The 13734-nt window shown below is 42.7% G+C and overlaps 1 protein-coding gene across 14 annotated transcripts in view; it reads right to left on the bottom strand.

Moving 5' to 3' along the window:
- LOC106582671 (R3H domain-containing protein 2) overlaps window positions 1-13734 on the bottom strand; it is a 117914-nt gene that overhangs the window by 18838 nt on the left and 85342 nt on the right. For 9 of the 14 annotated variants that reach the window (XM_014165955.3, XM_014165960.3, XM_014165963.3 and 6 more), the window contains 5 exons: window positions 12352-12492; window positions 12038-12146; window positions 11655-11750; window positions 11194-11243; window positions 8474-8530 (listed from right to left, as the gene is read on the bottom strand). In XM_014165955.3, the coding sequence (XP_014021430.1) occupies window positions 8474-8530; window positions 11194-11243; window positions 11655-11750; window positions 12038-12146; window positions 12352-12492 (453 nt within the window). The remainder of the gene's footprint in view (window positions 1-8473; window positions 8531-11193; window positions 11244-11654; window positions 11751-12037; window positions 12147-12351; window positions 12493-13734) is intronic. The other 5 variants (XM_014165957.3, XM_014165958.3, XM_014165959.3 and 2 more) reach the window with 5 other exon arrangements.

Genomic DNA, 13734 nt, shown 5'->3' with positions numbered 1-13734 from the left:
CCAGAACTACACGGCAGGACCTGGTCAATGACCTGAAGAGAGCTGGGACCACAGTCTCAAAGAAAACCATTAGTAACACACTACGCCGTCATGGATTTAAATCCTGCAGCGCACGCAAGGTCCCCCTGCTCAAGCCAGCGCATGTCCAGGCCCGTCTGAAGTTTGCCAATGACCATCTGGATGATCCAGAGGAGGAATGGGAGAAGGTCATGTGGTCTGATGAGACAAAAATAGAGCTTTTTGGTCTAAACTCCACTCGCTGTGTTTGGAGGAAGAAGAAGGATGAGTACAACCCCAAGAACACCATCCCAACCGTGAAGCATGGAGGTGGAAACATTCTTTGGGGATGCTTTTCTGCAAAGGGGACAGGACGACTGCACCGTATTGAGGGGAGGATGGATGGGGTCATGTATCGCGAGATCTTGGCCAACAACCTCCTTCCCTCAGTAAGAGCATTGAAGATGGGTAATGGCTGGGTCTTCCAGCATGATAACGACCCGAAACACACAGCCAGGGCAACTAAGGAGTGGCTCCGTAAGAAGCATCTCAAGGTCCTGGAGTGGCCTAGCCAGTCTCCAGACCTGAACCCAATAGAAAATCTTTGGAGGGAGCTGAAAGTCCGTATTGCCCAGCGACAGCCCCGAAACCTGAAGGATCTGGAGAAGGTCTGTATGGAGGAGTGGGCCAAAATCCCTGCTGCAGTGTGTGCAAACCTGGTCAAGAACTACAGGAAACGTATGCTCTCTGTAATTGCAAACAAAGGTTTCTGTACCAAATATTAGGTTCTGCTTTTCTGATTTATCAAATACTTATGTCATGCAATAAAATGCAAATTAATAACTTAAAAATCATACGTGATTTTCTGGATTTTTGTTTTAGGTTCCGTCTCTCACAGTTGAAGTGTACCTATGATACAAATTACAGACCTCTACATGCTTTGTAAGTAGGAAAACCTGCAGTGTATCAAATACTTGTTCTCCGCACTGTATATAAAATAAACCACTGTCACCACCACTTCATTGTTCTAACTATGGGGGTTGTATATAGAAACCAGGCCCCCCGGGTGGGGTCTGAAGCGTTAAGTCACAAGCTCTGCTGGTCGGCTACTGTGCAGCAACCTAGCGATGCCTATTTTAATTAAACAGCGATCCATTGTGACTACTACATTCGTCGTCACAAAGTTCCACGTACTGACAGACAAATCGCGGGCCGGCAAGCTACAAGGAGGCTCATGCCCTCATGCCATAGACATCAAGGATCTCTCTCAGACCAGGATGAAAACTCCTACATCGATAATGATCCTTTGCTAGTTTTGGCCTCCTTCACCCGTTCGGCGTAATTTTTCTGGTGCCGTTCAGCCCCACTCATCAATATGGCACGGTTCAAATTCTTCCATCTTCATGCGCCGTCGGGAGTTTCCCCATAGGAATACCTGGACGGTGTCAGCGCCATCACCATCTACCGGGTCTTAATGTCTATGATAGAAACACACTGTCTCGTTGGAATATTCATAGTGCTGTCACCCTGGGTGAGGGCTGCTGCCAAGATTATCAATCACACCTGGCATTATTAGAATGCATCCAGCGATGACCAAGACACTATCAACTTGTCATAACCTACTGTACTACCCCAACATCGGCTCACTGTCGCTATGTCTACGTCCTACGGCTTACTTTTTCTTACTTCTAGCTTAATCAAATATGGATTTTATTGCATCTCAATCAAATTTGACAAATGCAGGTTCGGGACAGTAACATGATGACAGTGTTTGAGTATTCAGACTCATTACCTAAAATGCTGACAACAAATGCTTGGATTTCTGACTAACAAATGAAAATTCAACTCAACTGAAATACAGTGGGGTGCGATGACTGCACATACTGTGGTAACCTGTTGGAGGGGAATATCCACAGAACAATACCAAGCTATACCACCACAAGACATCACAGGCAGGCAAAATGGCCAAGTCAGCTAAACTTGTCTGTGCCAGATATTCTGATAAATGAATGAGGTATCCTAAAGCGGATTTGAACTTTGTCTCTGCCATCATTTCCTATTATAGCTTCTGGACATCGGAACAGCGATCACCAACCTTGATTTGGGATGAAAATGTCTACTTCAACGAGTCTGCAGCTCTGGATGTTCTGTTACGGTGACCGTATTACAGCCACACCAGCGGTCACGAGTCATGAAGGAAGTCAAATTCCACATGACGTTTAGTCACAGTAATTAGCCTTCTCCAAGCTCTGAAATTGCTGATGGTCATTAGTAAACTTGCTAACTGCCTGGTACTCAGCACTCTATTGTCCCTCTAATCACTCTGACATCAATGCAAATGTAAGCAAAAATCTAATCAAACACTTAATGAGAGCCCATGAGCTCATGTTGCACAACATTTCTATAGACTGTGAAATGACATGAGAAACCTGTGATGGACTCTATTAAAAAGAGGATCCCATCAGCTTTCTCTAGGCTAGGCCTACTATATTAATCAACTTTCCTAAAATAAAGCACATTGCTCGTCTTTATAACAGGAGTATAGCCTACTTGGCTGGCATGAAATGGACCACGGAAAAAGCGTCCTCCATTTGTCATTTAAGTGCATAGATGACATGTATCCCCCCGTACCCCTTTTTGAGACAGCTACATGTTAATAGTCCATTCTAAATCAAAACAAATTAGACACATTTTACTTAGTGTATGTAAAGACAAGATTAAATCAAGAATAGTCTGATGGGTGACAATATTAGCCTATCACCTGTGATGTATATAATATCACTTGTGAATGATGCCCAGCGTAAGGAAAGAAAGCTTACATATTTTTTGCCGACTTTTTAAAATCAGTCCCACACCTCATTTAGCCTAGCCCATAGGCCTATATGTTTTGATAAGGTTTGTATCACAACTAAAATGCCCCCCCCCCCCCAAAAAAAAAATCTTAAAATTAAGCACATTAATCAGCTTTAAAATAGGTGTAGAGGCTAAATGGCATACAGTGGGGCAAAAAAGTATTTAGTCAGCCACCAATTGTGCAAGTTCTCCCACTTAAAAAGATGAGGCCTGTAATTTTCATCATAGGTACACGTCAACTATGACAGACAAAATGAGAAAATCCAGAAAATCACATTGTAGGATTTTTTATTAATTTATTTGCAAATTATGGTGGAAAATAAGTATTTGGTCACCTACAAACAAGCAAGATTTCTGGCTCTCGCAGACCTGTAACAACTTCTTTAAGAGGCTCCTCTGTCCTCCACTCGTTACCTGTATTAATGGCACCCGTTTGAACTTGTTATCAGTATAAAAGACACCTGTCCACAACCTCAAACCGCCACACTCCAAACTCCACTATGGCCAAGACCAAAGAGCTGTCAAAGGACACCAGAAACAAAATTGTAGACCTGCACCAGGCTGGGAAGACTGAATCTGCAATAGGTAAGCAGCTTGGTTTGAAGAAATCAACTGTGGGAGCAATTATTAGGAAATGGAAGACATACAAGACCACTGATAATCTCCCTCGATCTGGGGCTCCACGCAAGATCTCAACCCGTGGGGTCAAAATGATCACAAGAACGGTGAGCAAAAATCCCAGAAGCACATGGGGGGGACCTAGTGAATGACCTGCAGAGAGCTGGGACCAAAGTAACAAAGGTTACCATTAGTAACACACTACGCCGCCAGGGACTCAAATCCTGCAGCGCCAGACGTGTCCCCCTGCTTAAGCCAGTACATGTCCAGGCCCATCTGAAGTTTGCTAGAGAGCATTTGGATGATCCAGAAGAGGATTGGGAGAATGTCATATGGTCAGATGAAACCAAAATATAACTTTTTGGTAAAAACTCAACTCGTCGTGTTTGGAGGACAAAGAATGCTGAGTTGCATCCAAAGAACACCATACCTACTGTGAAGCATGGGGGTGGAGACATCATGCTTTGGGGCTGTTTTTCTGCAAAGGGACCAGGACGACTAATCCGTGTAAAGGAAAGAATGAATGGGGACATGTATCGGGAGATTTTGAGTGAAAACCTCCTTCCATCAGCAAGGGCATTTGAAGATGAAACGTGGCTGGGTCTTTCAGCATGACAATGATCCCAAACACACCGCCCGGGGAACGAAGGAGTGGCTTCGTAAGAAGCATTTCAAGGTCCTGGAGTGGCCTAGCCAGTCTCCAGATCTCAACCCCATAGAAAATCTTTGGAGGGAGTTGAAAGTCCGTGTTGCCCAGCGACAGCCCCAAAACATTACATTTTACATTTTAGTCATTTAGCAGACGCTCTTATCCAGAGCGACTTACAGTAGTGAATGCATACATTTCATACATTATTTTTTTTGTACTGGCCCCCCGTAGAGGAGATCTGCATGGAGGAATGGGCCAAAATACCAGCAACAGTGTGTGAAAACCTTGAAGACTTACAGAAAACGTTTGACCTGTGTCATTGCCAACAAAGGGTATATAACAAAGTATTGAGAAACTTTTGTTATTGACCAAATACTTATTTTCCGCCATAATTTGCAAATAAATTCATTAAAAATCCTACAATGTGATTTTCTGGATTTTTTTTCTCATATTGTCTGTCATAGTTGAAGTGTACCTATGATGAAAATTACAGGCCTCTCTCATCTTTTTAAGTGGGAGAACTTGCACAATTGGTGGCTGACTAAATACTTTTTTGCCCCACTGTACATAAGCAGCATGTGAGTTTTGATAATGGTGTTTTCCCGCTGATGGAACATTTGAGCTAACACTTCATCTACATTTTAAGATAAAACATTTTTTTCCCATGCTATTTTAATTTTTTATTTAACCTTAATTTAACTAGGCAAGTCAGTTAAGAACAAATTATTTACAATGACGGCCTACCAAAAGACATCCTGCGGGGACGAGGGCTGGGATTAAAAATAAACAAATAAAATAAAATATAGGACAAAAACACATCACGACAAGAGACCACAACACTACACAAGGAGAGACCTAAGACAACTACACAGCATGACAGTACAGCATGGTAGCAACACAACATGGTAACAGCACAAAACATGGTACAAACATTATTGGGCACAGACAACAGCACAAAGGGCAAGAGGGTAGAGACAATAATACATAACGCCAAACAGCCACAACTGTCAGTAAGAGTGTCCATCATTGAGTCTATGAATGAAGAGATAAAACTGTGGTTGTATTAATCGATCACATCCCACAACTGTCCCAGACTATGTTTGGAATATTTATTTATCTCACAGAATGTCAACTTTTGTATTATGGGGGATAGTAGATTGACATAGGCTAGTGCTTTTGATGTTCGTTAGGCCTACTCATCTTGTTGGCTGACGAAAAGTACGTGGACAGTTCTTCCAATATCATTAATAGGCACCTCGGAATTGGATAAGGACGTGCGCAGTTGCGTCCCCAATGTGTCTTGTCTTCACTTGTGATCGGGTCTCTCTCACAGGCTACATGACGGACAGCCATGTGAGTGAGAGGTATGTCGGAGCATGCAGAAAGAAGGGAATTTAAGTTATTATATTCAGCCCAAGGGCACAACGGCCACTGGCCGCAAAAGGCATGGATTTTTTTTAGGGGGCATTACGGCCACACCAAGGGGATGCTGCTGGGAAATTTGAGGCATTATTAAGTGCTTGTCAAATTGTAAATGAGAGACTGATGAAGTGTGTACAGCCTGCACAAAAAACAAAGCAGGGCTCATGCCTTTCATACAACTTTTTTCAAATCATCATTAGAGTCGCATAATGCAGCCTTAGACTGTATAAAAAAAATCTAAACATATAGCCCAATGTTTGTAACACAACTAAAGTTACATTAATAACTCTAAATTAAGCATATAGGAGTACCTGTTTCTTTGTTAACCGCTCAACACAGAATAGCCGCAAGCCCTCAAATCGTTTGGAGAAAATATCCTTTATTTTTTATTCATATTTGTTCAATTGTATTCTTCATACTATAAAATATGAGTGCAGCCCACATCCATATGGCATAGCCAGATCAGGACCAACATAAGGACGACTCAGTGTATGCTATTCTGTTCTTCTGAAAGAGACTTCATTTTCTTCATATCGTGTTTCTTTAGACCTGTCTAAAATAAATAATGAATTTATTGTGAAGGTATAGGCTATATTAAACGGATTTATTAGACTTTTTAAAATGTAGATGTTACAAAGGTTTGCATCAGTGGCTTGTCGGTTACGTGTGGAAGCCATTAGATCCTAAATGTGTATGTTAATTAACGGTCAATTACCGTGAGACCGGCAGTAATTTGCTTGACAATTACCGGCTGACAAAATAGACCGCCGTTGCCCTCTGTTCTATTGGCAAGCATGTAGTCACTGGAGAAAAAACGGGATGAGCTCCATTCAAGACTATCCTATTAACGGGACAAGAAAAACAAATATTCTATGTTTTTCAGGGTCGTGGCTGAACGAGGACATGGATAATTTACATTGAGAAAAAATATAAACGCAACATGTAAAGTGTTGGTCCCATGTTTCATGAGCTGAAATAAAAAAGATCCCAGAAATGATCCATATGCACAAAAAGCATATCGCTCAAATTTTGTGCACACATTTGTTAACATCCCTGTTTCTCCTTTGCCAAGATAATCCATCCACCTGACAGATGTGGCATATCAAGAAGCCGATTAAACAGTGGGATCATTACACAGGTGCACCTTGTGCTGGGGACAATAAAAGGCCATTAAAACGTGCAGTTGTGTCACAACACAATGCCACAGGAGCGTGCAATTGGCATGCTGACTGCAGGAATGTCCACCAGAGCTGTTGCCAGATATGTTAATTTATCAATTTGGCTGTACGTCCAACCAGTATCTATATCTGTGACCAACAGATGCATACCTGTATTCCAAGTAATGTGAAATGCATAGATTAGGGCATAATTCATTTATTTCAAATGACTGATTCCCTCATATGAACTGTACCTCAGTAAAATCAATGAATGTTTCGTTTATATTTTTGTTCAGTATACATCTCGCAGGTTTTTCTATGCATCAAGACCAGATGGCAGACTCGGGTAAGACGAAGGGAGGGGTGTGTCCCTTTGTTAACAACAGCTAGTGCACAATCTCTAATGTTAAGGAAGACTGAAGTTATTTTTTTTATAGAATATAAGCTGCAGACCATACTATTTACCTGCAGACCATACTATTTTCCAAGAGAGTTAATATATATTTTTATACTGTAGCTGTCGAGTTACCACCACAAATCAATGCTGGCACCAAGACCGCACTCAACGAGCTGTATAGGGCCATCGGCAAACAAGAAAATGCACATCCAGAGTCGGCGTTTCATAGCCGGTGATTTGAATACAGGGAAACAGAAATTTGATCAGCATGTCACCTGTGCAACTAGAGGCGACAAAACTGTACATCACCCTAACTCCACACACAGAAACGCATACAAGGCCCTCCCTCGCCCTCCCTTTGGGAAATCAGATCATAACTACACTGAGAATACCAAACATTAGGAACACCTGCTGTTCGCGGCAGTCAAGTCATTCCGCCAAAAAGTTGTTTACAATCTAGCCGGTTGTGGCCACAACTAGACCTCGTTTCAAGAAATAATCGTATTTGTACACAATGACAAATGTGCATTGTTTAAAGTACACTTTTGTGTCTGTCACATACGACAGCTCCAATAAGCCCGCTATGGTGAACGAGAGGCTTGTAGAATCATGAGTATTTCAGAGTTTTTAGTTCGTCTTTTGCCGGTAGGGGTCCTGCGAGCTCTGGGCATTACTGAATCAAATTAACAAAGAGTCTTTTTTTTTTGACTGAAAGACATGAAAAGATCAGAGTCAGTAAAAAGAGTCAAACATCCTTTCACTAATGTCTATGGAACTAATTACAACCTACTCAAATCCCCTTTTCAACATCACTGAGCTAAGTCGGCTAAAGACGTTTCAGTATGATTGTTTCACTGCTGCAGATCACAACCAACACAGAGAGATCTCTCCTTAGGACACCGCAGACAGTAGTAGTAGAGACAACTGCTGTACAAGTAGTAGAGCAAAGATGAAGGGGTTACAAAACCAAACCAGATTAACAACCACCAAATCAACAAAAAAAATAGGGGGATGCAATGCAGTAGTACAGTACTATAAAAGATGTAGCAGTGATGATGACGGGTAGATAATAAGTAGTACCCACTCCCAGAAAAAACAACCACAAAGCAGCCATGCAATGGACCTCACAGTGCCAACCCCACGCCAAGCAAGAACACCCGGTGGCTGCGTCCGAAATGGCACCTTATGCCCTTTATTGTCCACTACTTTTGACCAGAGCCCATAGGTCTCCGGTCAAAAAGTAGCGCACTAAATAGGCAATAAGGTGCCATTCCGGACGCACCCAGTCAGTCATAAAATCACCACTAGATAGAGGGTAGATGGGCATGGCAACACAATCACAGACTACTAGAGTCACACATCACCCGGTTGTGTCAGTACCTAAAGATCTGTCTCCTCTTTTGAGAGCTAGAGGAGTAGCCTTCAGTGGAAAGTCTGCTGGGTGATAGTGGAAGGAGAGAAAGGCAAGGCCGGGGGTTAGTGGGTGGGGATAGGAGAGGGGGCCAGGTAGGTAGGTAGGTAACAGCGCTGCACTGTATCTAACCCCCAGAACAGAGAAATAATGCACACAGAGCAAAAATGTTGACAGCTCAAAACAAGGAACAAAGTTATCCTACTTCTTTCCTTCTCTCAGTACATCTGTTGAATAATCGTTCATCTCTATCAGAAAGGGCGAGGGTTTGAAAGCTATACTTATTTGTTTGGAATATATTTGGAAAACTATTCTCAGCTGCACATGAATATCAATTCACCCCACATTCCAACCAATGATTTATATACTGCTCCAAAAAAAAGAGAACACTTAAACAACACATCCTAGATCTGAATGAAAGAAATAATCTTATTAAATACTTTTTTCTTTGCATAGTTGAATGTGCTGACAACAAAATCACACAAAAATAATCAATGGAAATCCAATTTATCAACCCATGGAGGTCTGGATTTGGAGTCACACTCAAAATTAAAGTGGAAAACCACACTACAGGCTGATCCAACTTTGATGTAATGTCCTTAAAACAAGTCAAAATGAGGCTCAGTAGTGTGTGTGGCCTCCACGTGCTTGTATGACCTCCCTACAACGCCTGGGCATGCTCCTGATGAGGTGGCGGATGGTCTCCTGAGGGATCTCCTCCCAGACCTGGACTAAAGCATCCGCCAACTCCTGGACAGTCTGTGGTGCAACGTGGCGTTGGTGGATGGAGCGAGACATGATGTCCCAGATGTGCTCAATTGGATTCAGGTCTGGGGAACGGGCGGGCCAGTCCATAGCATCAATGCCTTCCTCTTGCAGGAACTGCTGACACACTCCAGCCACATGAGGTCTAGCATTGTCTTGCATTAGGAGGAACCCAGGGCCAACCGCACCAGCATATGGTCTCACAAGGGGTCTGAGGATCTCATCTCGGTACCTAATGGCAGTCAGGCTACCTCTGGCGAGCACATGGAGGGCTGTGCGGCCCCCCAAAGAAATGCCACCCCACATCATGACTGACCCACCGCCAAACCGGTCATGCTGGTGGATGTTGCAGGCAGCAGAACGTTCTCCACGGCATTTCCAGACTCTGTCACGTCTGTCACGTGCTCAGTGTGAACCTGCTTTCATCTGTGAAGAGCACAGGGCGCCAGTGGCGAATTTGCCAATCTTGGTGTTCTCTGGCAAATGCCAAACGTCCTGCACGGTGTTGGGCTGTAAGCACAACCCCCACCTGTGGACGTCGGGCCCTCATACCACCCTCATGGAGTCTGTTTCTGACCGTTTGAGCAGACACATGCACATTTGTGGCCTGCTGGAGGTCATTTTGCAGGGCTCTGGCAGTGCTCCTCCTTGCACAAAGGCGGAGGTAGCGGTCCTGCTGCTGGATTGTTGCCCTCCTACGGCCTCCTCCACTTCTCCTGATGTACTGGCCTGTCTCCTGGTAGCGCCTCCATGCTCTGGACACTACGCTGACAGACACAGCAAACCGTCTTGCCACAGCTCGCATTGATGTGCCATCCTGGATGAGCTGCACTACCTGAGCCACTTGTGTGGGTTGTAGACTCCGTCTCATGCTACCACTAGAGTGAAAGCACTGTCAGCATTCAAAAGTGACCAAAACATCAGCCAGGAAGCATAGGAACTGAGAAGTGGTCTGTGGTCCCCACCTGCAGAACCACTCCTTTATTGGGGGTGTCTTGCTAATTGCCTATAATTTCCACCTGTTGTCTATTCCATTTGCACAACAGCATGTGAAATTTATTGTCAATCAGTGTTGCTTCCTAAGTGGACAGTTTGATTTCACAGAAGTGTGATTGACTTGGAGTTACATTGTGTTGTTTAAGTGTTCCCTTTATTTTTTTGAGCAGTGTATATACACTAGATGACTGATAGTTAGCTTCAACACAGCCCTCCCTAAGGCTCCCATCTTGGAACTCCCCCACCGTTGTAAAAAATATTTAGGAAGTTATAGAAATGCATTTATTAATGTCTAAATTCGTTTTTGCCACATTTATTCTATTACAGACACCTTAATGCAGACTATTCAATTATATTATGTGAGCTAAAAATAACACTTTTTTTTTCATTATATAATTTTTAGAGATGACTAATGTTACTGTCCCCACTACAACAAAATATTGAAATACATTTAATTTTGTCTTGTAACATTTAATTGAAATACTATGAAATTCCTTTCGTTCCTGTGGAGGACGGCTCCTACTAGGGAGTGCCAATATGGCCGACTGGTTGCTTCAAAGCGTCTCAATGGCCAATACATAGCATCAGCAATCCAGGGTTTATACACATTAATTCCAACTCAGCAAAACCTAACCCTGGTTCGTGAAACTTCAACGTATATACTGCCAGAAGGATTATATTGCATGTGAACTTTTCGATGTCTTGAAATACACCTAAATGTAAGTTGGTGGCCTAGTTTGATGGTGCCAGGGGGTTTGGAACAGGGTTAGAGAGCCCTGATGTGACCAGACCACCCACTGACTGTTTCTCCTACACACCTAGGGGAGTAAACTGACTGGGGACTAACTCCATACTCTAGGGTCCCTTTACAAGTGCACACACGAAGCTGTCCATTGTGATGCATACTGTACTGTTACTGTGAGCTTACCTGTTGTCGTTGATGTATCCATTTTGAGAGGACTGAAAAGGAAGAGACACCTGTACATTACGAATAGCTACAGCTAGTCGATCCCAAAACTATATTTATTTATTAGCTATAATTGGACTGGGTAGTTTATTGAGAACATATTCTCATTTGCAATAACTGCCTGGACAATGAAAACTGACTCATGTCAATTTTGTCAAGTACTGTATAAGCTAAGGTTACCTAAGGTTCACTCCTGATCTCCAAGAATATTAACTTCACTTATTACTCTGCCTTCTAATTCTATTCCACCTGAATAGACTCTATTGTATGAAGTAAGCCATTCTCTCTCCACCCATAAGTTAATACAATTAGCTGTTAGTTTATACAGTGAGAGGAATGGTTAGTGGAACAGACAGTGGGGGACAAGTTAACAAGTTAGTCCAACTGTCCATCTCCACTGTTGAGTGTGCCCCACCACTTACTTCTCGGGCAAAGATCCGGTCTCGTACCCTCTGATACTCCTCCTCCCTCTCCTCTATTGATTTGCTGCGCCGCCCGTCCTGCAGCGGCACACGGATCTGCGATTGGACAAGAGGAAAGAGGGGCGGGATCAGCAACCTCATTGGACAGAAGTGGTATTCACTGAATACTCTTCAGAGCATCTTCTCAAAAATACAGTAAATGTAAGGTAAAACATGCGATTTCTTATTCAACGATTTGTTATCAATACTAAAGCCAATGGGATATGATATTCAGCCTTCTCATATCTCGTGTTGTATAAAGATCAACAAAGCTAAAGAGAGCAAGAAATACTTTTTAAAATCACTACATTATAAAAAGCTACACTTGAAGTGTCTATCATCACCTGATTATCATCCTTGTCCATACTAACATCGTCTCTCTTGAGGATAAACTTCTTCTGGAAGTCCAAATTCCTTTCATCCTTGATGTGCTCGGAGAACCTTTGATCTGGGCTGAAGAAGAAATCATATTCAGCAACTCTTGGTAGGACAATGGAAGATATGCATGTATGTGTTTCTTTGTCTTAAAAAGTTATACTAATTGCCCTCTAAGTTCTATTCATTTCCTTCTATGTTCTACTAATTGTCCTCTAACTTCTATTCATTGCCATTTAAGTTCCAGTCATGGTCTTCTAACTTCTACCATTCTCACACTTACATGCGTGTGTTGCCAGTCTTGTTGATGATGACAGCCTTGCCAGTCTGGTCTACGTTGTGGTCCATGCCAAAGTAGGCAGCTACACGGTGCAGCAGCATGCGGTGGTACGATGTCATCTGGGGGAACTTCTTGTACTGGTTACTGGATGGGAAAGGAGAAGATGACACCATATAACTACATACTTTAACTCATTTAATAGGATATCTGTGATGGACACTAACCTATCAGTCTAGTAATGATACCCTTGCGGAAGTACAGTGTCTCTGCACATCTTTCTTAGATGTCTTAAAACCTGTTGGGGATAGGGGGCAGTATTTGCACGGCCGGATAAAAAACGTACCCGATTTAATCTGGTTACTACTCCTGCCCAGTAACTAGAATATGCATATAATTGTTTGATTTGGATAGAAAACACCCTAAAGTTCCTGAAACCGTTTGAATGGTGTCTGTGAGTATAACAGAACTCATTTGGCAGGCCAAAACCTGAGAAGATTCCAAACAGGAAGCACTCTCTCTGACCATTTCATGGCCTTATTGATCATCTCTAACAAAAACAGGGGATCTCTGGCATGATGTGACATTTTCTAACGCTCCCAAAGGCTCTCAGAAGGCGCCAGAAAGCTGAATCGTGGCTTTGCAGCCCATGGCTGAAAAACAGTAGCGCATTTTGTAAGTGGCCGATCTGAGGACAATGGGACGGGGCGCGCGTGCCCGAGTCGACTCGGGACTCGCGTGCCCGAGTCGACATGTTTACTTTCTCTCTCTTTGAACGAAAACCACCACCCCCGGTCGGAATATTATCGCTTTTTTACGAGAAAAATGGCATAAAAATGTATTTTAAACAGCGGTTGACATGCTTCGAAGTACGGTAATGGAATATTTAGAAATTTTTTGTCACGAAATGAGTCGTGCGCATGACCCTTATTTACACTTCGGATAGTGTCTTGAACGCATGAACAAAACGCCGCTATTTGGATATAACTATGGATTATTTTGAACCGAACCAACATTTGTTATTGAAGTAGAAGTCCTGGGAGTGCATTCTGACGAAGAACAGCAAAGGTAATAACATTTTTCTTATAGTAAATCTGACTTTGGTGAGTGCTAAACTTGCTGGGTGTCTAAATAGCTAGCCCTGTGATGCCGGGCTATCTACTCAGAATATTGCAAAATGTGCTTTCACCGAAAAGCTATTTTAAAATCGGACATAGCGAGTGCATATAGGAGTTCTGTATCTATAATTCTTAAAATAATTGTTATGTTTTTTGTGAACGTTTATCGTGAGTAATTTAGTAAATTCACCGGAAGTGTTCGGTGGGAATGCTAGTCACATGCTAGTCACATGCTAATGTAAAAAGCTGGTTTTTGATATAAATATGAACT

This window comes from Salmo salar, chromosome 22, assembly GCF_965601325.2.
Source record: "Salmo salar chromosome 22, fSalSal1, whole genome shotgun sequence".
Lineage (NCBI taxonomy): Eukaryota > Metazoa > Chordata > Actinopteri > Salmoniformes > Salmonidae > Salmo > Salmo salar.
The sequence above is the reverse complement of the archived record's forward strand: the minus strand, read 5'-3'. Positions and strand labels throughout refer to the sequence as shown.